The 27,404-nt window shown below is 44.8% G+C and overlaps 1 protein-coding gene across 2 annotated transcripts; it reads right to left on the reverse strand.

Annotated features, from left to right (window-relative positions):
• On the reverse strand, positions 1-25,939 carry HIPK1 (homeodomain interacting protein kinase 1). Of its 2 annotated transcripts, none has more exons than XM_068419133.1 (16): positions 25,825-25,939; positions 23,987-25,064; positions 18,334-18,457; positions 15,944-16,063; positions 15,088-15,174; positions 14,069-14,253; positions 13,608-13,770; positions 13,018-13,240; positions 12,067-12,188; positions 10,418-10,552; positions 7,729-7,868; positions 7,370-7,552; positions 6,589-6,804; positions 6,068-6,306; positions 5,541-5,677; positions 1-4,547 (listed from the first exon to the last, which is right to left on the reverse strand). In XM_068419133.1, the coding sequence occupies exons 2-16, from the start codon at positions 25,060-25,062 to the stop codon at positions 4,062-4,064; spliced, it is 3,636 nt and encodes a 1,211-aa protein (XP_068275234.1). In that variant the 5' UTR covers positions 25,063-25,064; positions 25,825-25,939; the 3' UTR covers positions 1-4,061. The 2 variants fall into 2 exon arrangements, with proteins under 2 accessions (XP_068275234.1, XP_068275233.1); XM_068419132.1 differs by having other exon boundaries at positions 7,729-7,871.
• Positions 25,940-27,404: the final 1,465 nt, after the last annotated feature.

Genomic DNA, 27,404 nt, shown 5'->3' on the forward strand with positions numbered 1-27,404 from the left:
TAGAGTACAGAAAATTAACCCTTTTTATTGATGCATTGCAATTGTTCTACATTTTTACCATATTATGTAGAAAATACTTAAAATACAAGCTACTTTGTAAAACCAAAGACAAACATTGAATCCAAAGATAAACTATGTTTTCACAATGGACCCTTTTCCCATATAGTTAGTATTAAATTTTTAAATATCTATTTCTTTTGTTAAAATGATTTTTACAGACCCCCTAAGTACATCAGCAATACAAACATAGATCAGTAATTGTCAGAAACTACCTGTATCTAGCGGCTTGTAAAAAGGAAGAGCACAACCATAAAAGAAAGTTAAATTTTACACAGTAACTAGCATATCAAATACATTTAATAAAGTAGGAATTCCATTGCAATATCAAGGATTCAAGCAGAAACACTAACATTACATATAATGTACTGCTACATGTAGTGAGATAGATATATTTCAAGCTGAATCTGAAATCACACATTATATAAAGTTTAGCAACAAACAACCATGTGGACATGCGGCACCATTCAGAAGTTTAAATAAAAAAGAAAGCAGGGCTGTGCCAATCCTGTCATTTAGAAGCAATTTTGTTTCATGTACTAAAAGAAATTGCTGAGTCAGAGGTAAATTACTGCATCCCATCAGCTAGGAGCTAAGCAGGAAAGCCTCAGGAGTTGCCTCTGCAGTGGCCATCACAGCTGCGAATACAGGTCAGGTAGTAGTCTAGATGGGACCACAGTTACCAAATATTCAAAAGGTGAGTCCCAAACTAGTTTTAAAAAAATCAGAGAGGACTCCAATTTCTATCCAGAGATAGCACGTTTCTTTACAAAATACGTGTAGCGGCTCTGACAATGAGGAGAGTCAATCCTCTACCCGATCGGAAGGCCGGCGGTGGAAGGGAGAAGGGATGGATCTCCTTAGAGCAGACAATCCGCTGGAATTGGGCAACACATACCGGGGCCAGCCTGGGAAGCCAGCGCCGAGATGGAGACCTGGCCCTGCTGGGGTGGGGTTTTTGTTCGCTCGGTTTGTGCTGTGTATCACAGAGGAATTTCAGGGTAATCCACAACTTGTTTTAAATGGTGTACGTTTCATTTTACCTGTGTCCTTTCCATCTCATCCTCCTTGTTCCAATACCTTTGGAAACTTGGACAGTGGAAGAGACACCAGGCTTTGTGAGTACATTTGATTGGGGTTAATTACGTAATATGGACTCTGGAGAGAAACGGTCATTTTAATCTGCTTTGAGGGGGGAAGTGGGCAAGCTCTTCTCAAAATTATTAGCAGATTTTGCTAAAGGTCTTTTTTTCCTGTTAGGACTTCATGGAGAACACTTCACTCTTTGTGAAACAGGGCATAACGTTTTCCTGAAACACAGGAACTGGAGCTCGTTTTGCCTTTCGATGGAAAGGCACAACTCTGTACCCAAGAGGTATCTCAAGGCTAGTACTGAACACAAGCAATGTAATAAGGAAAAAAGAAAAGCGCCTACAGCAACAAACAGCATCGTTACACCAATGACATGGAACAGCGAGATCGGCTGGTTATCCGCACGCTTACAGAAGTGCTCTGACTAAAAACACACTGAACAACGTCACTAATGCTACCGTCCAGTTCCAAAGTCCTTGATCCCTCTATCGAAAGAGATGCCAAACCTTCAAGAGTTCACCAATTTCAGGTCAGTCCAGACTTTCTTCTATCAATAATGTGGAATTTCAGAAATTACTTTTGCACTTCTTGTCACATACTGGTCAGAGAACTGGCCACTTTTCCCCTGGGACGGAAGATAAACTGGGATTCAAGGTTACCAAAACCTCTTATTGCTGCAGTAATACGACCGCTCAAGCCAGTTTATCATCCATTTGGACAAGATACTTATCGACGTGCTGAAGATGAGAAGTAAGTCCTAGTACAAGGGACCCAAGAGCACAAAGTGTAGTTTAAACACTGCACTGATTATCCAGAACGAGTATTTCCTCTGAACACTACCTAGGGCTACAGCTGACAAACCTTCCTACAACTCCACATTAGCAGTAGCATTATAAAACTTTTTAATGGTATTATGTGCTTTACAGCAGGCTCTCTTTGGTATAAATATTCTATCACCAAGCTAGCAATATTTTACAAGAAATGTCTGCTATTAACGTGGGGGAAGGTAACGCCACACTAAATCTAATAAAAAGTGATTGCACATATTTAATCACTTCTGCAATATTAGACTAAACATTCCAATGCATTCCCAGCACTACCTTATTCGAAATGCACTGACAGACATCTAACAGTACATGTGCCATTTCAAGGAAAAGCTTTAAGGAAACATCGCTTCACTCCGAACAAAACTGTAGCTTTTTATGGTAGCATTAAAACTGAGAACAACACGCCTAACGCAACACACCGCTGCTCGTGCCGTGATAAGCTTAGTGAATTGCTTCAATTCGACGGGGGCTTGCTGGTCCCTCATAAGGCAAGCTCACTGTAAACTCTAGTCACACTACATCATCATTTAAGGCACTACAATAAGGGGACACACCAAACAACTCTTCATCACACATACCTGTGCAAAACAAATCAGAAGGTATCCTTTCCTCTCATGAAGCTCTACTCCTCTCAGTGCTACAGTGATGAGCTCTAACCATTGCATTATATCACATACATTCCAACATGAATCAAATCATTTTGGTTTAAATACAAAGGATACAGCAACTCCATCCCCAGGAACGTTTAAGAATTAGACAAACACTAAGTACAGAGTTCAAGTATAACCACTACACATTTTGATTACAAAGACAGAACATTTGGGGTTAGCAGGAAGTTTTGCTTGTTATATTTTTCTAATCAATATGTACATATTTCATTTTATGTAAAATATTAAAACACCACCAATACAAAACTTCTAAAATAGTTTTAAATTCAGTAATAAACTTTAAAATCTGGATTTTTTTTTTTCCTTTTTTTCTTTTTCTTTTTTTTTTTTTGCGATTCCTACATGCATGTACTGTATACAAGTCTTATTAAGATCGCTTTAAAGTAGCTGTTGACATATCCAGGAGGATACGCTCACAGGAGTATAAAAAGCTGTACACATCAATACAGTGATGTTTCATTGTATTTCAAATTCAACTCCCTCCTAAATGAATCATGTGAGGAAAATTATTAAGAAAAACAGAACAAAGAAAAGCCCTGTGCTTCTGCAAAGGAATCCAGCTCCATTATAGGGCCAGCATCTAATAAGTTGCAGAAACCAAATTTTAGAGCAATGCTGCACTATTCGTTCTCAACTGAAGACTAAAGCATCCTGGCAAAGCTGCTGAGTTCTGTTACACAGTGAGATCTTGAAGACAGTTTGAAAAACTTAGGAGAATTCTGCATTGAATGCAATAAAAATTCAGCTTTGTTAGAGACACAGAATTTTCAAGAAAACTAAACAGACTTCATGGTTTGCATGGACTCCTGAATACATAATGTTGCTAGTATGAGACAGGTGCCTCTACCAGTCCTTAAACAAAGCAGAGAAGTAAACAGAAATCTTTTGACAGTAACATATATGGAGATGTAATGGCTTTTGCAGAACCAGCAATTTGTTAGAGACAAGGTGAATTAGAGAACAAATGTTAAAATATTAAACTTGATTTTAAAACTGCCCCAGCAACATAATGAGATAAACGTGCATTACATTTTTAGTGGCAACATGGATTTGTGCGAGCTGCTAAAATATAATCTGCTAGTCTTTTTGTTTAAGTTACACAAGTTAAAAAATTCATCAGGATCGGTCTTCCAAGACACTGATTTTCTTTCCCCTTTTGATTAGCACAACAGAACAATTTTAAATAAATGTGACCGTGAACTTTTTAAAAGCATCTATAAAAAGTAAGTAAAATTTTAAAAACTTAATTAGTGACCCTCGTACTGGTAACAAAGCGTGCTGCTCAGTTAGTGACTGAACTCAACATACAACCAGATCAGGGAGAAACAAAAACCAGGCAGTCATTACCAGGTAAAGGTTCGCCTGAAATCCTTCTCCAACCTCCCAGGCCTACTGCAGGACAGTGCTTTACTAGGAACTACAAGTATGAGTACTGGTTGATCTTTGTAGGGCTCAGCGGATATCCAGTGTAAATAGCAGAACCTCTGGAAGCACCAATATAGGACTGGGGAGCAAACTGGTGTTGGTACTGGGCAGGCGGAACATTTGCAGACGTCAGCAGGCTCGGCCCAACGCTCACGGGGACCTGGTGGACAAGCGTGCTGGGGTGGGCAGCGTACGTGGTGTGCCGCGAAGAGCCCTGAGGGGAGAAGAGGTGGGCGATGGAGGTGGTGGAGCCCAGCGTCGCAGCGGTGGTGGGAGCGTAAGTGTACATGTGTGGCTGGCTGGAGAGGTGCGCGTTGGCCGTTGCCGCTGCCAGGTGGGGATGCACTGGGCTGCTGTGCTGGAACGTGTAGGGAGCCTGAGAAATAGTTGACGTGAGGGGTGCCACGTACGCTTGCTGCCTACGTGGGACAGCATTTCCACTTCTCTCCTGTGAGGCCAGCACTGTTGTTTGCTGGTTCTGCAGGGAGAAGTAAGTAAGGTTAGTGGCTATCCTCAGGGAAAAGTGCAGTGGACAGGAGGTGAGCAAGGAAGGGTCAAGCCAGGGCCTCCCGATCAACGCCTCCGTTCTAGCTGCAGGACTGACACTTCTGCAGATTGTCCCTTCCCAGCTCTGTGAAACCCTCACATAAATTTGAGAAGGGTTACTGCAGTTCTAATGAGACAAAGGTTACATTTTTCCTCTACAACGGGATCGAACTGCCACACCTGGGGTACCACAGTACACAGCTGTGCAAGTGCAGGCAGGTCCTAAGACTGACTCAGCCCTTGAACTCCTCACACATCTACTCTTCTGCACCTCAGCGAGAGCAGGAGCAGGGCTGCCCCATTTTAGCACAACAAAGCCTGTCTTGTCCCCGTGCCAGAAATGAACTGGAGGTTTAACACTTCCCCTCTTCTGAAAGGCTATTGCAGCTTGACTCGAAGATCAAGAGCAGCTGACACAAATCGAAGTGAAACCAATCTTTGACAGTTTCACGGGAAGTCACGTGCTAATTGTTAGTTTGAGAGACAAGGTCCAGCCTTACTGTCTTGGTCAGGCCTTTGAGAGATCTGGAGAAGGAAGGTAAAGAACAAAAGAACCTCCTCATACTGTTGAGTGCCTTCAACACTACTCTAACTCTACAGCCGGATCCTGGTGTCGCTCTCCCACCCGAGTGGCAAGAGCGACTCACTACAAGACAGGTGTGACTAGGAGCACAAAGAAAGAATACGGACATAACCGTGCTTCCTTCTCCCACCCTCTATATAGGAACAAATTCTCTGCCTTGAGAAACTTCACCTATACTCCCTACAGAGCCTACCCTACCCTGCGCAGCCACAGGACAGAATCCGCTTCAAAGCGCTACTGAGGTAGCAGCTATCGATCCTCTTGCAACCAAGCCATTCTGCCGCCACACAGCCTTTGTAGAGCACCACGCTCACAGGTCAGCAAAAGCCACGCAGTGCTTACCTGGCTGAGGTTGAGAGGCTGCACACCATTTGTTACCACGCGATGGGCGCGGTACCCGGTGGGTGTTATACAGCATCCTGACGACTGCCCACTCACAGAGGCCACTGGCTTGGTCTTACTGGTGCTGCTCAGGATGCCTGAAACATTTCAGAAGCTTAGTCCATTCTTCCCTCTCACACACCATGCACTCTGATAACCAGCTTAGGCAACCAAAGAACGCACAGGGACTATTTCCTTAACAGAGCCTTTTCTGCAATTACGATTTAAAATCTGATTGTACAGGAAATCATCAGGAATTTTTACAGATCTTTCTAAATGCAGCCAACATAGATGAAAGGTAAATCTATCAATGCCACTGAATACAGACCAAGGCTTGCACTCTCAGAAACAGCAGCTGTGAAACCTAAAGCTGCTGGAGACCCAATGCAGATAGTCCAAAACTGTCAGGACAAAGCTGTCAGGTATAAGACAGCACCTGAGCCTTGGCAACAACTACTGAGCACAGCAACCTGTGAGAGGATACCTACCTGAAGCTTGGGTAGCTACGATGCAGTCATTGAGCTGTGTTTTCAATGGTGGCACAATGATAGTCCGAGAGCTGGAGCTGTCAGCCGCTCCTCTACTCGGCAGCTCCAGGGCACCGCCCGTACTCCTGAGAGAGGAAAGTGGGTCTGTGGCATAGGGGCTGTTCAGGGAGGAGTCGGAATCAGGGGAGTCATTAACAGTAACGTAGCTGATGACATTGGATCTCTGCTTCATACCCAAACTGCAGGGGAAAAAAAAAAAACAGAACAAATGGGAAACATTCTAGCTTTTCCCACAAGATACAGCAGATCTCCCTCTGGCATCTCGTACCCTCCCTCCTTGTCAGATGAAATTCTGATTAACTAGAGACACAAACAGCACAGCAGACATGATGCAGAATTTTCTGTCTTAGGCAGTGCTGCTTAGCCTAGCCAGGGCTTTGCATGTAGTGTTCTCCACTCTCCTTGACGCTTGGGCTGAGCTCAGGACAAACCAGTACTGGCTGCCTAAATGAACGTCCTACCTGGCAGGTTTGTATTTGCTGTCCTCTTCCTCATCAGTATCGCTGCGAATGGTGATGACACTGACAGGTGGGCTTGGAGTGTCCGGGATCACAATGGGCTGGTGCTGCTCCTGCACTGGGATGAGCACGTTGGAAGAGGAGGAGGTGGAGCGCAGAGGACTGCTCCCAATGAGTGAGTAAACCTGGGAGGGCACAGTCTCTAGAGTTGAGCTGGGCCTGAAGGAAAACCAAAGCAGTATTCAGCTATGTGTCAGCAGGCTGGGACAAACCAGCACCAGCATTAAGAACAGCCAGGCTCCAGCAGGCTGGAGCACACGTACAAGAAGAAACATCTTGAAATACACAAAGAGAACCTCAGTGCTGACACTCATACAGGAGAGCACCACAGAACACACCCCAGAAGGGACCAACGCACTCAGCGATGCTCTGAACAGGACTGATTCATCTGAACTCTGCCAGAAACCTGCCACCCCTTGTTTGACAGACGTCAGTTCTGTCACTTGTATTACTATGGCACCAACACACCCCGAATGTGTAAAACCCGCCTTTGACCAGTACAGTAAAGCACTTGGTCACCCACCTTCCTTGCACTCTCACTGAAATTCATCACTTATAGACTACAGTACAAAGACTTTTTCCGAGACACCTTTAAAAGCAACTGTAGCCCATTAAGAAGTTACAGACAATGCCTCTGTGACCAGAAGACCAGTTTTTCACACCATAAAGGCAACCTCCACAAACACATCCACAGTCTTTCTAGGACTGGCAAAGGAAGCCTTACTTGGCTGCGCTTGGTGCTGGCTGCTTGTTCTTCTTTGCTGGGACATTGCTGCTTTGCTGCTGCCTAACAACGTGAGCAACTCCAACGTTCAGAGGCTGCGCCGTAGCCAACGTCACGTGGTTGGTCAGTAGCGATGGCTGTTGCATGAGGGTGCTATACTGATTTCCATGGGAATGTGCATTCCTGGAGCAGAAAAAAAAAAAAAGACCCAAATCCCATGACTACAGTGCAGGAACCACACGCTGCAGCGAGCCCCTACGCGATTCTGAAGGGAAGGGAGAAATTCCGTGCGCTGCAGGCAGCACTGCCACGGCACTTATTTCCGTTTGGCACGGAGCTGGACCCGGTGCAATCCCTACCTCCAGTCAGCCAATTGCTGGCTGCTGCCGATCGTCTCCGGAATCACAGCCGCTGGCTGAACAGAGTTGTGCAAAGCAACCCCTGGGAGCTGCTGCCAGGTGGAAGGAAGCAGTATCTGCTGGGTTCCCCCAGGCCAGGCCTGCTGCAAAACACCAAACAGACACACAGGCTCACTAGATCTCAGTTCTTACAGGTGAGGAGAGAGAGATTTGTTCCAAGCAATAAATGCACTCGTGTAGATTGTTAGCTTGCAGAGATAACGGCACGTCATTGCACTTTCTCAAAAGGTCTCAGCACAGTACGAGAACAAGAAAACCAGAGAAACAAGCTCGCCCTGACACTTTGCTAACCTTTTGTGCCACACATGTCACCTGAGGAAAAGAGTGTTAATATTGTACTGCAGAATGCAGCCAGATATTGTACTGCCAGATGCAGCGTGAGTGCTCAGGACTGCTTCTGCATGTCAGTTTATGCGCACTGCTCTGCTGAAAGATTCCAAAATACGAAGCCAATTTGGTCCCTTCTGTTTTTCCACCTTACAGGGCTCACAGTGAGAGAGCTCAGACAGTGTTGGTATTGTGGAAACTCACCCACCTCAACTAAAGTACTTAAGAAAAGCCACACTAGAGAGAAACATTTAGTTACAAGGGAGATATGTGAAGATATTTTCAATTCATTAATATTATTAATGCTCTGATCCAAATTGACAAAATGCAGGGGTTTTTTTGGAAAAAACCCAAACAAAAACCAAAATAAATTTGTTAGTACAATATTTCTATGATTTTGAAAATATATGGGTCTCTTTCTTGCAGTTTAAACTGCAAAACCATAAACACCTGCTGTTTTAAATGAAATACTTCTGCAAGTAACAGATCCACTTATTACAAACACTGGTTCCAAACAAGAAGCCTTCAAAGCAGAGAGCTGCTAAAACCTCTGCCAACATAAGCGGATAATATTAAAAAAAAAAAAAAAGAGAAATATGTTAAAAGTCACACCATGCGTCTTTCCAAAAGCCAACACCTGCACAAGACAAAGCAGAGAGTTTAATACAGCAAGATATAAATTCCCAATGAGAGGCAGAAATCGGGCCTTCCAAGCGACGAACTGTTTTGACAGAGGAAGGACAAAAATATGCAAAGCTTAGCAAATGGCTAATGCAAACTCAGGGGAAGCAGCAAGGGAGAAGTGTCGGAAGCACTAGAGGTGAGCAAATTCACACCAAAGGCTCCCAGAATCCAAACAGAAATAGTAAGTCCTCCAGAGAAGCTCAGAATCCAGGCTCACACTCTGGAGCCAGCTGGCTCTGGTCTCCGCTGCGGTACAGGGGAGTTGAACGTCAAGTCCACTGCACACACACAGGAGAACAGAATTTGCCTGTTCAATCAAAAGCCCAAATACACTTTTGAAAACATCACTAACAACTCGCTTGTGTCCCCAGCTCTGCTACAGTCACCCCTTGCCGTTTTCAGAGCCTAGACTGCAGCCTTTCAGCAATCAAAATTCAAGAGGAGGAAAGGAGATACATCCCTGGGTCTGTTTAGCTCAGAGCTGTGACCCAGGAGAACCCCCCTCTGCCTTCCCATCCTCAGAAACAGGGAGCAGTTCACTTGGTTCAGAAGAACTCAAGTGAGGGGGGTTTAATTTCAGTACAGGTATGACTCGAGCAAATCCCACTTCAGCAGAGTCTCCCTCTTGGAAGAAAATGACACTCAAACTACCACTTTAAAGCCACAAGAAACAACATGGTTCACATAATGGAATGGGCTTTGAAAGACATGTGAGGATACCAGCACTTAAGTGCACTGCAATGTTTTCATAAGCTTCACTGATCTGATTCTGGAGTTTTACAATGACTTCTTTGTGGCACTTCCAAACTTGTTCTGATGCAGGTGCCAAATGAATACAGAAGAGGACAATTTTGAAAACATACGCTTCTTAAAGGCGTGTTTATTCCCTTCCCCCATGCTTTTTAAAAATTGTTCCAAATACCCTAAAAGCTAGCTATTGCTGTTTTGGATACTAGAGCTCACCTTTAATTTCAACCAAGAAATACATATGAACTGAAAGTATCTGTGAAGAACGGTATCTTTATCTGGATGAAGCAAGCTACCTGCGACTGGCTATAAATAACAAAAGGCCAGAAAAACTATTGTCAATGTTCAACAGAGGTTAAGAGAAATCGACTGCTAAAGCAATGCATTAAAGAATTTGCTGTCATCACAGATTTTAGCCTGTGCTTCATGACCTGAAACATTTCTACATGCAAAGCAGCTTTACACGTGTTGAAAACAAAATATGTAGCTAACTTGCCAAGTAGTTCAAATTCTGGCCATCCAGGTACCTGTAGCAGAGTCAAGCTAAAGACTGATTCCTTTGTATTCAACAATCAAAAGGCAAAGATAGGATAGTAAGCGAAGAACATGAACAACTGTAACTCTTCTATAGTATAGCTTAGAAGAGCTTTATAACACTAGGCTGGTAAAAAGTAATAGTCAATGGATCTGGATTCTTTACAGAGCCACACTAAACGTCAGAGTCAGACAGTGCTTCAGCAATGTTGGGGAGGAAAACAACAAGACATTAAGATGTAGCAAGAACACAGCCACAAGATGGCACATGCTTCCATGCCCTCTGCAAGTCTAAGTTAAAACAAAAACTCAGTTAGTGAACAAGGGAGGCAATTACCAGTACTGCAGCCGTCTGTTCTACTAGCGCTGGCCGGCCGGCTGCGCAGTTCAGGGTAAAGGGGACCGCATACTGCGGCGTGATGGTGGCTACTTGAGGATGAAGAGTTGCTACCATTAGTGGTGTACAGCTTCCCTGAAATGTAGATCAGGCAGTGAGTGAAACACACGTACTGAGGCAGGATAAGTGGGTTCAGCAATAGGGCCAGAAAAGGTTTCACCTCACTGGCATGCTATGGTGCTCGAGCAGACTCCAGCATTGTAACGGATGCAGTGAAACCAACACCCAGACCCTCCGGGCATGTTCCTCTAGGCAGTTACATGTCCCTGAGGGGAACACAGGGAACAGGGAATTTGGGAACAGGATCTCTCCGATGACATAGTTAAAGTGAAAATAAGATAGTGTTCAGCTATTGATACTTCACTGGGTCCCAGAGAGCAAGTTACACTATACACACTGCACTATACACAAACTGCACCCCCAGCAGGACACAGCATTTGCTATCGTACCTCCGCATCCACATACAGTGCTCTTGGAAAGAGATAAACTAAGGGATTTAACAGAAGGCACGGTAGGTCTTTTATATCATGAAAGAGCAAAGTCATCTGTGATGACACTACCAAGACACATGTTAGTCCATCAAATGTCTAATTAAAACCAGATTTGTAGTGTACAACTTGCACTCTCAGGAAAAGCAGGGTTTAGATTCAGGTGGGCCTCCTTCAAGCGTATTCTGCTTTTTGGATACTGTTACCTGTATAATTATGCTAAACAAACCAGAGATCACAGAATGCCACCAAAATTATTTGGACTGAACAATCTAAAAATTACCCCTCTACAAGTAGGTCAGTAAGTACAACATACTGCCTGAAGAGTAAAACTAGTAAAGTATGTGTTAACGTCAGCAGAAACTAAAACTATGCAAATAAAAAAAGTGCACTTAATTATAAAGGCAATTACAATTTTTCAGGGAATAAAACCTCTGAATCACTGGGCACTCGCTATATATTGAAGCATTTTTTTTTTGAAATAAAAAGTGTTTTAATTTATGACACATTACTGATGTTTAAATTATCATTTTTAGAATTATTTGTGAATTTTGCTATCGCATATTGTTTGAACTGCCAACAACAAACAGGGATGTCATCGCTACACATCAGCTCACACTAACAATGTACCTAATTGAGAAGGATTCAGAAATAATTTTGTTGATTTAAAGATGAAATTTTAACATGAGTAATCTGTGTTGCCACTCCTGTTTACTGGGATCTCTCTTCTCACAGACATTTATTCTAAAATTTGCTGCCACATTTTTAAAGTGTAGGTGAAAACATACACCGCTACCTATAAGGCAGCATACACCTGTGAAAACATACAAACTGATTTTAGCAGCTGAAACCTACACATTTATTCCTATTATTAAATCAAACTCCTAAAACCAGGGAGGCACATGAGACAAAATAGTTTGGACTTTAAATATTCCAGAAAAACAAAACAAGAAAACAGTCTTAGAAGTGATCTGCATTTAACCTTTCAGAGTGTTCTGAGAACCCCCCGCATTCACCCCAACACCAGAGGGGCAGTCAGGTTCTCCTGGATGCTGGCAGGAATTGCAGTTAACTTTACAGGGTTTTTTGGGTTTATTTTACCTGTGTGAGAACTCCAGACTGGATCTGCAGCGGCTGTGCTGCAGGTGCTTGGGGTACAATTGGGACAGCATTCTCCATCCGTACCGGGAACCCAGAATGCTTTGTAGCTGCCTGAAGTCCGGCTGTGGAGGACAAGAATACACCACCACTAAGCTGCTTTGTTATTCTTTTTTTTTTAGGTTTTTTTTAATGTTTTTTTTCCAAAATCAAATTCCTACCAGGTAAGAGCAGAAGACAGGGTCAGACGAAGAGAAAAAAAAGCTGTTCCCTTTGACAAAAGCATACTAATAAAACACCAGCTGAAGTAAACACTTCTGCAGCCCCGGTATGCCAAAGGGCAATAATGGACAACCCGTCCTCAGAAGCTTGGCTCTGTTGAAGTCCATAGTCTTGTTTTCAGAAACACAGGTAACACAGACATCTAATTCTATGTTGCTTGAGACTAAGTTCAAAGTTCAAACCTTACACTATCAGTTCCCATAGAGCTATGCTTCTGCTAACCTCATTTATTTGCAACCTGTGACAATTTGTTGCTAGCAAACTACCCAGCTGCATCAGTGCTTGTGAACTGAGACTCAAAGACCAAATATTCACTCCTGACATACAAAACACAGTACGACACTTTCTTATTTTCAGGTAGGTCTGGCTCCTCTGTTCACTGCGTTCTGCGGAATGCTGTTGTGTTCAGTTTGGGGGGAAAAACTGGTTGAGCCGCAAGATGAAGACTGAAACCTAGGCAGGCAAGGTGCTGTCACCTGCTCAAGCATGAACTGGAAGAGAACCAAATTGTCTACACACGTCTGACCTGATTCTGCACTTGCATCTGATGCAAGAGCACTGTGTGACATGCACAGAGTGGTCTTCTCTACTTTCTCAATTTAGTGCAAACTGCAACTTCTCATTTCTACCTAACTGAAACCACAGCATCACACAAAGGGTTTTTCCACTTACTTTGAAAAGCAGGGGGACAAACAATGAACGTTTGCTGGAATGGGTCAGTCTGCGTGCAGATCTGGGTGGTTCCAGGTTGCAAGGAAACACTCTGTTGTGCCACTCCTGCAACTGGTGCTGCAGATGATGGGTACAGAGCAGACTGATAGTTTAGCAGTGAGACATCCGAGTTTGCCAGGGAAAGAGTAGCAGCAGCAGTAGAATTGGAAGCCAATACACTGGCCTAGGAAAAAAAAAAAAAAAAAAAATCAGATTTATCACTTGTACTTGTTATAAAATAAACAACAGGAACCATCAGTATTAACACTAGAAAGCAAGCACCTGGAAAAGGTTTCAGGTAAAAGGCACAGGACAACAAAGGAGGAAAAAACAACTTTACTTATGTTGCTGAACTGACAGGCAAATATGATTAGGTGAAGTAAAGAGACTACCTTGGCCTGAGTTTTGGAAAATTAAATTTCAAGACAAGGCTACAAAATTCTGGAGAGCAATCTCAACATAGCATTTTGCAGACAGGATTTGGCCTGAAGGCACAAAATTAGACTACTCCATTTCTTTGATTAGTATAAAACAGCTAAAAGATGCTATACCTGATTGTGTACTGTATTGAGCTGGTTGTTAAAGCTCATCGTCAGATTTGTGCTTGTATTAGGAGCAACATGAGTCGTGAATGGGCTCTTAATCTGATTCACTGTATCATACATATTAACTCTTCGCTTGCAGATCTCCATATTCTGAAAGCAAGATTTCACACTGAAACAGAATGACAGAAGGAAAACATCAGATATGTAAAAGCAGTACAACAGAGACATGACAGATTCACAACATTATGCACATGTCTTTAGGTTTAGTTTTTGGGGTTTTTTTAACCAACAAAGAATGTCCTAAAACATGAAAAGGAAGCTTATGAACATTCCATTCCTTACACATGCCATTGCTATTTTCAGATCAGCCAGAAACTGCAGAAAACGGCACTGACAGAAAGCAGGAAAGTACTATTCTGTGTTTCCAGTAAGTCCTGAAAAAAACCAAGAAAGCTAAGGAAGCCTACTGATTACTGTGTGGGAAATCCAGTAGATGTGTCATTGTAACAAATGGATGGTTCAAAGTCTTCAGTGGAGTAATTCTCTTATCTGCATCAATTGTCAACATTTTCTTCAACAAATCAATATATTCCCTTCGGTCAGCCTTCTCTGCCAACATGTCAGTCCCTTCTAAGTCTGTAGACATATTCACCTTGAAAATAAAATGAGAGTTCACACAAACATCAAATTAATTGCTACCTAACAATTCAGTAATTCCACACAGAAATATTTATTAAGCATTTCTGTCTCTTAGCCAGCTTAATTTCAGGTACTACAGCGCTAACACACCACCTTTCCCTTACTCATTCTACAAAAGGAAGTGAAACTCACACATGGAATTCTCATCTCAACATGACGTTGGTCTGTTCAACTGCTATCAACCAGGCTTCGTTCTTCACTGCCTGGCAACATGCCCTCATTTTTTGTGTGGGGCTATAAGGGGCTAGCAAATCAGAATGGCAAGATTCTACATCCTCTGCACAGATGTAAAGTGATGATAACAGCTACAAAAGCAACAGAAAACTGAGCCCAACATGTTTAAGATTCAAGGCCTCATGATACTAAAACCACTCGGATATTCCTTCATTTTACCTCTGAAAACAATGAAAAAATAGAACGATCTGTATTTCCTGTCAACATTTCCAAAGCCCAATGAGAGGCCTAATCCTATAAACACATCTGGAGGGGCTTAGCTTTCCTACTGCTCAATTGCTTCTACTGACAACAGGCTAAGAACACTTGTTGCATCTACCGGATCAAGGCCTAAGAAAAACCAAGAAATTTCTAACAGCTTCATAATTAACATTTTGATAGTCTTTAACACAGTGATTTCTGATGCAAACTGGCACCATGGAAAACCTACATGAGTATTCTCAACAGCATGTGGAAGAGGACTGCTCCAGCACAGGAGCCTCATTTTTAGAGATCCCAATAATGTATGTAATTAATATCATAATTATCTGTGTGTTACAAGATCTCCACACACCTGCGCCATATCATCCAAACAGTTGAATATATATTTCCGAGCTTCTTTTGATTTTATTCCTGTCTCCAACTCATGTTCTTCTGGGGTCTATAAAAGAAAGCATTTAATATAAACTGAGATACCACATATTGATAAAGAAAAAGCAGCAAGAAAAGAGCCAAGCCAGGTGATCTTCTGCCTGCTTTAAGACAAATCACATGCCAGTAGGCCAAACCAAAAAGACATGGACTCTCATTTCCTCAACTGGAAAGATCATTCATTGGAAAGCTGAATTAACAACACGATGACCTCATTTCAAGGCTTTGTTAGGTAGTGCATTAGCCAGAAGAACTGAAGATTTCTGATTTAGGAAGAGAAGAGGCTATAAATATTTTAAATTCCTCTTTTGCAAAGAAGAACACAGGCAAAATCCCATTGCTTTTGCTGCTCAGCTTTAAAGGCAAATCAAGTGTACATCTGATTCTTCCCTGTCCTCTGCCAATACATAAATGGATTTCTGTTAAACTAACAAAGACCATCATGAAATACTCCCTATTTTACTCTCTGTATTGTCAGGATATGACAACAAGATGACATACTTCACCAAGACTGAGCAGGCCATAATAAGTAACCATTATCTCAATTACTTTAACACCCACTCTTTGCTGGTACTATCATGCACTGCTGCTATTGTTAGATGAGTACCAGGAGGTCTGTACAGTTTCTGGAATGAAATACACAAATCAGCTATATTTGAATGGCATTTCAAATCCAACCTTCACTCAAAATGTTTTCACAGCACACTAAAACTAGGTGTGAACTTATATCTAGTCCTCAATGAACAAAACAGAATTAGGAATTAAAAAGACAGACAAACCTTTAGCCTCCACAGTGGGTATCCCAGATTTGGATCTCTGTTAAAAAACCTGCTTGTTTTCGTTCCTGCACTGAGAAGATACTCCGCTGGAAGGCCTTGAGTTTGTGAAATATAACGAATCTAGGAAAGAAAATTAAAAGAATGAGGACTCCCAATATAAAGAACTCATAGCTAATGGAGTAATTATCAGCCAGGTTTGTTCACAGCAAACAGGCAATAACCTATAAATAAAGGATGCCCAGGTAACTGAAACTGCAAAATTAAAGGGACTATCTCAAGCATTTATAAGGACACTTAACTTTTTCAATCATATTATCTGCAGAAATTGTAGGCTTTAAATACATCTTTCTTATTTTATGGCAATATTTTTTGCCCAAGTGTATGTGAGCAGACTGTAAGCTTTTGAGACACGGATAAAGTAACACCCATAGTCTTTAATATCAGCAATGCAGGAAGTACACATTTTGAGGGAAAAATACCATAGAAGTCATGATGTATGTATATATAATTAAAGGCGTAAGTATCTAAGCAACATTGCTGTGACTGGCTACGTATACTCTAGGCACACTATTTGAGAATAATGTCACGGCAAAGCTCTCACTGACCAAGAAAGCAAGACCCGTCCTCTAGTACAATTGGATTCTTACATCCTCAAAAACATTTAATATGCTTTACCTTACCTCTAACAAAAAAATGGCTCAGAATTTTGGAAAATGCACCTGAATACTTGTGACGGTATCGATAAGACACTGGTAAAGAGCTAACAAATAAAAAGGTATGCTCAAGAGGAAATAAAATAGCAAGTTATGAAAAAACACAGTAAGTTTTTTTAAATATTCCAAATGTTGCCCGATTGCTAATGCTATTTGCTCTCAAGATGTATGGTGAGAAATGTGACATCGCCTTTGTCATGACTCTCCCCTCAAAGGAGTCTATTTAAAAGTTTAAGAAAAAAACCCTGATAAGTCTGATTTATAAAATGAGGACTGGAAACACAGTGTTAAGGTAACTAGGCTTTGTTTGAATTATCAATTACAGGTCCTTTAGCATGTCTCATTTCTTAGTGGCAAAACTCCTGCTATTCCACGATGCCAAAACAGCTGAACATTGCGGGACACTCAACTCACTGTTACAGCTTGTGATCCACGTGAATTGATGGACTCGCTTTGCATTTATGCCAGTGTGGATCTGAAGTGTCTGCAGGTGAGTATTTTTTGTATCTGCACAATAGTTCAGCTAAGAGTTCTGCTACTTTTATGAGACATAACTCTTCTTAACAGCCAAAGGGCCTTTAAAAAATAATTGTAAATCCCATCCCTACCCATGAACTCATTCCGGGAGAGGTCCTCTCAGAAGCTCTGCCTGAGCTTTTACTTGCTGCTGCAGAGTCTCAGAAAACATGAAAGCAAATCATCTCTAGCTTTCAAGGGCAATCCAGATATCAAAATCAACCACATGAAGTCACACCTCATGCTGCCTCGCAAAGGACTGCAAAATCCTGTCTATTAAGCAATGGAAAAAGCACCTCCTCCCCACCCACCTACACGACTAGATAAGGTTCTCAGAATGACACAAAACTCATTGTGCAAGGAAACCACCATGCCGTACCTCAGTTATTTTCAAACTCATTCTGCTCGTTAAGGTACCACTGTGTTTCCAGTGGAAATTCACAGGGCTAGGAAGATATAACACAAGTAAGTTTTCAAACTGAGTAAGTTTTCATGTATTTTATCGCATAAGGAAAACTATAGCAAGCCCTGTAACAATATACCACCATAAAAACCACACTGGAAAAGTTACTCTCAAAAAACCTCTCATACAGACTTTTTGTCCTTTTATAGGCAACTGACTAGTCCAGGTAATAATGCTAAGTATTCACAGAAAGAGCTAATTAGTTCAAGACGCCTTTTCAGACTCTTGCCCTTGTATTTCAGAGACAGCTTGGGGCTCACACTTTGCATTAAAAATGAGGGCTGCTGTAGGTATTAACAGGACAGGAATGATAGGCTTGCTCTGTCTCCACATGGAAAAACTGCCCTCATGGTGAAATTACAGAGGGCGTTTCAAGTCAGGATGCACACCTCACTTCTGTTTTGACAGGAAGGTATTTCAACAGCTTTTGGCTTTGGAAGCCAGGGGGTTAAATGTAAACTGACTCTATATATTGGATAACTACATTCAACTCAAGTTAAAAACACACAGAATTCAGTGCTCTCCTGTACAACAACAGAGTCAGACAGGCAGTTGGAATAAGACAGAGAGAAAATGAACTTAAGATGACAGACAACAGCGATTTGTACTAGATGAAATTTGACATTGGGTTTGGAGGGTCCAGACACAGATCACTGTGGTTTCATTTGAACATCCCCACATCCGCCACGCACTCTCACCTGATCATACTCAGATGCTCCTGGATACAGAGGCCAGCCTAGAAACAGCTCAGCTATCACACAGCCCAGTGACCACATGTCAATAGCTTCACAGAACGGTAAACCCAGTATGATTTCAGGAGCTCTGTTGGAAAGAAAAAAAAAAAAAAAAGGGTAAAATCTTTGACTCTGAAAGCAGCTCTTTCCTATGAATCGCTCTGGATAACGCCCCTCCTCTCCTCCAAGAACAGGTAAATCTGTGTGAAACTAAAGCAGAAGATGCTTTAAACCTTTTTATCACTTCATGGCACAGCTGGATTCATCTTATCGCCGTGGTGCCCTCCAACTCCTAGGTGGCCTTTATGCAACTGTGATATTACTCCTGACAGTACGTATGGTGTGAGGCATCCCTGAGACAGCGCACAACCTACCCTAACAGAATTGGGAAGAAAAGTTCTGGCAAATGGTCCTCAGAGTTTTCTCGGAAGAAGGTCTCCAGATCCCAGGTAACCAGCTGCAGAAGGCTGCCTGTTTTCATGCGGAAAAGAACAGCAGCTGCAGAGCCCGAAAAAGGCGCTCTTCAGAGAGCTGCTCAGCTTCTATCAGCGGTTTTCACACAGGGTTTGCTTGGAGAGTTTCGAGTTTAAAATGGAAGGAGAACACAGCTGGAGATTGTGAACTGCTTTGCAAGGTTGTGTTACAGGTTTCTGTGCGCTGAACCACACCTAATGCAAAACTTACCTGTCTGGCCTAGCCTTTACAAGAAGGTGATGAAAAAAACTCAAACTCCAAGTAGGGTTTGCTTCTGCAACAGGTCAGAATTTCAGGGAAATTTCTGTCTGGAACTGACTCATAACACAAAAGGATGCTTTAGTACACCTCTTCATCTAGACACAGTTCTGAAACAAACTGATGCCGTTCTGTCAGGCTAAATTCTGGTCATACATTTGCATACAGCATAAAACCCAAGTGCTGCAAAACCCAAGTGATTCGGTCTGGGAATTTACTCTGGAAAGTACAGGAGCCACGAAAACCTTGATCTTCGTCATGCATAACTAACACAAGTGCAAAGGAAGACAGGAAAGTCCTAAACTCCAGGCTATCTATTTTCTGGTCGTGACTCGGGCAGCATGCCCCAGGGCTTGCGTGACATTTCTTGTGTTACAGTGTGGATACTTTTGTTTTTAAAAAAGGCTCTGAAACCAGTTCTGATCTGTCTACAGAATTCTAAAAAACAGGGCTTGCATAATGTACAGGTGTCAATAGATCTGACACTCACCTTCCCCAACTGTTCAGCCTGAGTGTACCTCCCAACTGTTTGTACACGGCAAGAAGTGACTCTCCAATTAATCACCCTTTGTGTCGTGGTGACACAGAAACAGCTTTTGTTTTAGGTGACTACACAATTACCATTAGCCAGTCTCCAAAACAAATGCACTCATCCCAGTTGCCCAGGCACAGTGGCACAGTACCCCTGAGAAAGGACAAGATCTACCAAAAGAGACAGACAGCTGAACCAGCTGTTTGCTGCAGCGAGGTCACACCTATTCTCTGTCCTTCAGCTTTAAAGCAAAGAGTTTCTTCTAGTATGTCTGAGTCCCCCCAAAACCAGAGCCATTACCTTTAGTAATCAGAATAATAGACTATTTCAGCTAAGACATTCTGACACTCACTCTACTTGACGCTGATCTGTTTGTCCCTCCTTGTTTGTCTACCCCTGGCAGTAGTCGACTTTGGAATGGTTTCGTGTATGTGAAAATATAAAATGATTATGCAAATATGGTAAGTATCTGATATTTGAATGCTGAATGTCCTGCTAAACATTTATATTTTAAAGAAATATGCTAGGATAGATCCAGCTTTCTATAGGCTAACAAGTACAAACGAGGAATCCATTTCAGTGTAATACTTTGGTCTTCACGAGCAGAGCAAATATGACGTGGTCATTCACACAGGGTTTTCAGAACTCCCTGTGCCATGAGTCTACTAGTCATCATCAACAAACTGTATTGATCCTCTCGATTATCCTGCTCATGCAGTAATTTCCAATTCAGATAGGACCCAAACCTGTCATATAAGGAACACTGTATGTGTAAGTATCCTTGGTTTGGGCTGGCAAACGAACTAAAATATAAGTGGCTTGTGGAATAAGCAGAGTATGCTAATCCTTCACAAGTGCATGAAAAAATCCCACCAATTCCAATGGAAAGAGAGATTAGTGACAACAAAGGCTGGATGTGATAGTTTGTCAGTCTTTAACACCTGGAATAGACTTAGGCATTCCAAAACCTCAATACCAAAATGATAGCAAGTTGAACTCTACGTATTTTATTCCCTGAAACTAAATAAATCACCTCCTCACAAGCCACCTGATTTCATTTCGATTGCAGGACAGAGGTGGTAAATCAGAATCTCTCTCATCTCCTTTTACACCACTATAATTAGCGGCCTTATGAGATACGAGTTATTTTCATAGCTGGTCTGTCAGAGATTACAGCGATTTTACGATCTTAAGCTCTTTGAAATAGAAATCAACAACATTCTTTCTTTGCATACACGCTTGCCAAACTCTGACTTCCAAAGTTGGCAAACAAGCTCAGGCACTCTCAGAAGAGAGAGGATTGACAGCAGTAGCGGAAAAATCCAAGACTTACTTTTAGCATTTCAAAACACACCATGTTTACATGCGGGTCTTCAGCCCTCCCCCTTGTGAAGAACAATGTTAATATGAAGCACGTACAATTGCAACTAGCAATGCAGTGAATATGTGACCACCACTCAGAGCTGGATTAGCAAGCAGAGGGTTAGATTTGGCGGCATGCACTGCTGCTTCCCAGGCCAACACGACTGGGACAGAAGTAGGTCACGTAGCCCAAAGCAGAGGTAAGAAACAGACACTGCTGCACTCCACAAGCTCCCTCAACACTCAGTGCCACCTTCTCACGGCCCAAAACTGTTCAGTCCTTCAGCTTAGTGTCTTCAGTTTGCTAGGTGCCTCTACACTGACCCACAGGGAACATCAGGAGGTAGGGATCTGAGCAAGACTCACACGATGGCTGTATCTACAGGTAACACAGGACACGAGCAAACCTCACTCTTGGAACAGCAGGGAGATCAGTCTTCCCAGGGATTTTTCATTTCTGCAAGCTGTCTGCTTCCTTTTATTGTTTGTTCTCCCCAGGGGGGACAAAAGCATCCATACCCTTCCGCACCTGATGTAACAAGCATATACTCTGGTTTTCAGGTCAGGAATTACTGCTAATAGATCTCAGGACCGCCACAGAAACTAGCCACTGCATAGGAGCAGGACTGCCCGAGTTAGTCTACTCCTAGCCCATGCCTGGCTTCAGAGCCAAAGAATTCTTCATGGGCACTTCTACTCACACTTTAAGTCAGCCATGTCATGGCAGTAAAACCGCCCTTCTTGACTGGCTACGCTGCAGAGGCAGCAGTAATGCCTGCGGAGAGAGGGACCTGCCTCAGCCTTACCACGCTTGCCCTGGCAAACCCCGTACTACCCCCCAGCTGAAGTACGGCTCCAGCAGCGTCATGGAGACCGATGCAAGCTGTCCAACTGCCAGAAGTACAACCAGAACCCGGAGTGAGCAGGCTGCTGGACAAGATGACCTCCAGCAGCACTGAGCATAATTAATAAAGGAAGGTTTTTTCCTTCAGGGTATATATATCAGAAAATTCACCTTACAGGACCAGGGCCTGGCTGGTTTAGATGTCTCTACAGGAGACAGGTTACATAAGTGCTAGTAACAGGTATTAAAAACAAAAAAAAGTGAACACAGAATGAGAAATTTATTTTTAATAGCTGACAAAGAACCAAACGAATAATTGGTCAATACTGTTTTATTAAACACAGCATTGAAAAAAATTCCAACTTAGAACTCATCTGAACACTAATTTAATGTGAATATGGTTAAAGCAATCCAGGTCTCCCACAATAAGCTGGTTTCTACACCATCTCCATAAATTCCTAGATTATGGATTTTAGTAATCATCACTATTAAACTAATTACATACCACTAAACAGCAGATTTCAACCTCACAGCATTCTTAACTTCAGCCAAGCAGACAGTCTTAAACACCATCTGTCCCAGGTTATTTGCCCTTCTGGCAGTGTCAGCCACCCCGCGTCAGGGAGGAGGAAGTGGCCTGGAGTTCAGCGCCAAAGACGTAGCAGACAGCTCCCTTCCCAGCAGCCCCTTTAAGATACTTATCATCCCTTGCTGCATTTGCCTCAGCCAAATATGGTTTTTGCAATATCAGAAACTGGAAAGCACTATACGCCTCCCCAAACTGCTCTGCTAACATGTGTTGCGAGTCAGACAGAGCAGATTCTTGATCAGCAGTCATCTCTTTCAATGCAACAACAACAAAATTAATAATGCATTTTAGGCAGCGAGCACTTTAACAGAGCTATGGCACATAGAAGACAACTGCGTTACAAAAAATAACAATCAATAGTTTAGGATTGGAGAGGTTGGTGCCAACAAGCTGAGTGAAGATCATGAGGAATGGATTAAGAAGAGTCTGTATCACATGAAAGAAACAGCACAGAAAGCTGGTACTGGGTGTTAGAGGGAGCAAAAAAACCCAAACCAAAAGAAAGGGGACCAGGACACAGGGAGTATGAGGAATGAACAGAACAAGGCTACACAAGCCAGGGCTTTAAACTGAAGCTAGGAGGACAGGAAAGACATCAAACAGGGCAGAGACACAGGGTGGGGTGGAGTGTCTCGAGTCCTCTGTCTCGTCCCAGCTGGAAGGACTAGATACTAGTTAAGTTTTGCGTCAAGCGAGCTCACATTCCACTGACAGCAACCCTGACACACAGCACAGACTTTTTCATGTCCCTTTGATGCCAGAAGTTCTTTCTGCATGCATTTATTGAAGTCTACTGCTACTTATATTGAAATACACACTATTAACAGAACCAAGCTGGAGGAATAATTCAAAGAAAAAGCACAGCTTGCTTTAGCTACACAGTTTCTGAATTTTAACATTTTTGCCCATCGTTTATTTTTAATTCTTACACAGGAGTAGGGTAGAAGCCATTTCTACATTTTGCTAAGGGAAGCAGAGATCTAGCTCATCGCTGTTTTAAAAGAGCTACAGGTCTCATGAAAGCGTGACTTACCAAGGTCTGATACAGGAAGTCATGTGCTCACGAAGGGGGTTCAGACACAGATGGAACCAGAAGAAACAGGATAAGAAGAAATTGGCATCCTTTTGACTTCCCTCCCTTCTAAATGACCACGGTTAACAGACTAGTTTCAGATCATGGCAAAGAATCCAAAATGCACCACTTATCAGTAGCATACCGCTTCCCCCGTTTGCTACTTCACACATTGTCACAAACTAGCGACAGGGTAAAACCAAATTACTGCACTAATCTGCGGTAAAAGGAAGGTATTGGACTGCATGTTATGTCACACTTGCAAAGCAGAAGTTCTATTTATTTACATACAATTTTCAGAAGAAATCTCCAGGAAACATTCAGAGCAGTGGAGAGGCTGATAATTTCCTCCTTCCCCCTCAACTGGGATCAGACCTAACGGCAGAAGAGTTAAGCATTTGCAGAAGCAAACCCCGAGCACCCCCTCGGGATCAGCTTTTCTCTTCTCCTGCAGCATGTGAAAGTGAGCACTGTGTCAGTACTTACCTGTAGTAGCGCGACTGCAAGTAAGTGGAGCACACTGCTTTAGACACGTGGCTGGCTGAACCAAAGTCTATCACCTTCACTCTGTAGGGCTGGCGTGCAGGATCCACCAACATGATGTTTTCTGGTTTCAAATCAGCATGTATCAGACCAAGGCTCTTTAACTTCATCAAGGCAGTAGCCACTTGCTGCAGAATTGGCCGGATGTACTTCAGGGGCAATGGACTGAACTTATTTTGCTTTAAGAAATCATATAAGTTCTGTTCTAGCATCTCAAATACAAGGCATGTATGATTCTTGTGTTGAAAGCACTCGTAGGAGCGGACAAAGTTATATTCGTCAGCATTCTCACTGCTCAAGCGAGAGAGGATGCTCACCTCTATCTGGCCCTGCCTAGCATAAGAAGGATGGTTCTTCAGGATTTTGATGGCTACTATCTCCTTTGTGCTACGTTTCCAGCATTTCGCCACCTGCCCAAACGTCCCTCGGCCCAGGAATTCCAAGACCTCGTAGCTGTTTGTCATAGAGCACAGGATCTCATGCTGGACCAGCTGATAATCCCCTTCACCGCTGGAGCTGCTGCTTTTAGTGGTTACCGTGGTGGTTGTGGCCGCAGCACCCACCGCAGGTCTGTTTTGCAGCATGAGAGGTGGATGTTCCTCAATTATCTGCACACTACCGTTGCTGTCAACCTCTTCACTTTTCCTTTTTAATCCACATTTTTGGTATGGTTCCAGTAAAGAAACGTTGCTCCTGTGTGTTAGGGTTTGGCTGTTCTGGAAGGATGCTGTTGCACTGCTGCCTGTGCTGTCGGCTGCTGTAACCACAATGTGCTCAACTGAAGGAGCAGGGAGAAGGAGGTTCTGATCGTAAGCAGGGATGCTGAAATTGGCTACCTGATGAGAGGAGCTTGCTTGCCCTTGAGCTGCTGGGAGGTTTTTGCTGTGGGTATAATACTTGTCACTACTGCTCTGTCCTGAAACATCCCAGACAGAGGGCTCCACTTTCAGTTTCTTGGCACTGCAGAAGGCACTCGAGGATACTGACGGAGGGGAGAACACCTGCAGCTGTGAGGCCATACCTGGAAAGGGAGAGGAGAATTCATCAGGACTGCTTAGTGGCAGCAGGTTGTGCTAGAACAAGATCCTCCATCTGCACAGGAAACAGAGACGAGTATCTTCCTAAGCACCATATGCTGCCCACCACCTAGGAAAGCAGCCTGCTGAACTGCGGGTCCTAAGGGCACCCTCAGAGTGGGGCTCCCTGGTGGAACTACTGCATTTACCCCACTGCCTACAGCACAAGCAGCACACGGCTCTTTGTCCAGCTTTCCAAAGGCTACCGAAATCCCAGCACGAGATGGGAAAACAGCACTGAAGAACGGAACACAGCACGGAAGCGGGAAGACGCTACGAGAACTGAGATCGCCTTCCCTCCGCCCCGCCCCCGGGCCTGCTCCCCCTTAACTGTACAGAGCCAACGGGAAACCCACACGAGACAAGCCAAGCTCGGCACCGCTCCGGCGGAGCGCGACCCGCGGCAGCGCCTGACGCGCGGCCTGGAACGCACCACCGGAGGACGGCGGCCGGGACCGCGCCGCCAGCCTGCCCGCCGGCCCGAGGGCCAGGCCCCGCCGCGGGCCGACAGCCACCGCCGGCACAGGCCTCCCCGGCCCCGGCGCGGAGGAAGCTCCGCAGCGCCGCCGGGCCGCGTCCCGCCCGGAGCGGGGGGCCGGGCCTCCGCCGCGCGGGCGCTGAGGCTGCCCGAGCCCGCCGGGCCGCGCCGGCCCTCCCCGCGCCCCGCCGCCGGCGGGACCCGCCGGCCCGCCCGCCCGCACTCACCGCCGGTGGGGGGTTCTCAGCCACGGGCCGGACCTGCCTGGGGGACACACGGGGGTGCGGGGCCCCGCAGCGGGCGCATCATAGCCCCGCCGCGGCCGCCGGCCCGGCCCGCTCGGCCCGCGCACGCCGGGGGGAGCCCCCAGGCCGCTCCGCCGCCGCCAGGCTCCGCCGCGCCCTCACGGCCCGGCCAGGCCCCCCCCGCGCCACCGCCGCCGCCGCTGCCGCCGCCCGGGCCCGCGCGCTCCCGCCGCGCCGCTCCGGGCCGCTCGGCCGCTCGCGCCAGACTGAGCCAGCCGAGCCCCGAGCCGGCCAGGCGGGCCGAGCGCCGAGCCCGCCCACGTGACCGCGCGCGCCGCCGCTGTGACGCGCGCGAGGCGGAAGTGGTCGGGAGCCGGCGCCGCCGGGGCGGAAGCGCCGAGGCCGAGGCCGGGGCCGGGGCCGGGGTCGGGGCCGGGGGAGCCTCTGCCCGGCGGCTCTCCGGGGCCGGGCGAGGGCGGCCGTGAAGCGGCTGCGCAAGGGCCACGGGTCGTCTCCGTCCCGGTACCCGGGACCGCAGCGCCGCCGCCCAGGAGCCCCGCTGGAGCGGCCTGAATACTGCCGCCGGGCCTCGCCGCCCGCTTCCCGCCAGCCGGTGTCGGTTAAAGCGGCACGGAAGGGACGGCGGCCGCCGGAGCCCCCGTGTGCGCCGGGAGAGGCCGGGCCGGGCCGCCCGCAGGTCAGACACTTCCGAAAGGGCTGAGGCGAGTCAGAGCAGTGTCGGCCCCGCAGGGGCTCCATCGCTGCGGGTTTTAATTCAGCCAGAGTCAGTATCACAGGGACCTGTCCTGGCTGTCGGTGTTTTACAGTGTTTACAAACACTCTTACCAGAATCTCAGAGACTTTCACAACTTTATGTTTACTCCAACAGCAGTGCAACAGCGTGAACTTGCATCTTCTAATGAGCATAAAGAATCAAGGCTAGTAGTTTGCATCCAGATGGAGATGATCAGTGGAAAAAAAGAACATGCAATAAAACAAAATCAAAATACCTTGATCTCACAATCCACTGTTTGCTAGTTAGATCGTTATATGCAGAGATGTGAATAAGGTGAAAGATGGAGACTACACCAGCCCAGCAGAAGCCACCACACGTCGTCATCTCGGGCTTTGTGAGGCTGTTGGAAATCCGGCCCTGTAACGCCGCAGCACGCCTCAACAGGCCACCGCCACCCACGGCTGCAGCAGGGATGGAGGTGGCAAAGACGTGCCTACACATCCCTGAATGCCACAGCACATTTAATAACACAACTTCCCCGAGGGTGTGATGGGTCTTGGTCCTCAGGCAAAAAGCGCGAGTTCTAGCACTAAGCACAGAGTGCATTGGTCAGGGACGGTCGTACGTGCATCTTTAAGAAGTACCAAGTACTTTTAAAAGTACTTTTTTATCCGCTACACATAAAAACATCAGGACAGAAGTATTATGCTACTGACCCTTCTGACATGCAGAAGGATACCATAGCCAGACAGCAGCGCATTTGAGGTGGCTCCTCACATGACTATCAAGGTGATTCTACCTTCTCGCCTTTTCTACACATTCTACT

Source organism: Nyctibius grandis, chromosome 27 (assembly GCF_013368605.1).
Source record: "Nyctibius grandis isolate bNycGra1 chromosome 27, bNycGra1.pri, whole genome shotgun sequence".
Classification (NCBI taxonomy): domain Eukaryota; kingdom Metazoa; phylum Chordata; class Aves; order Nyctibiiformes; family Nyctibiidae; genus Nyctibius; species Nyctibius grandis.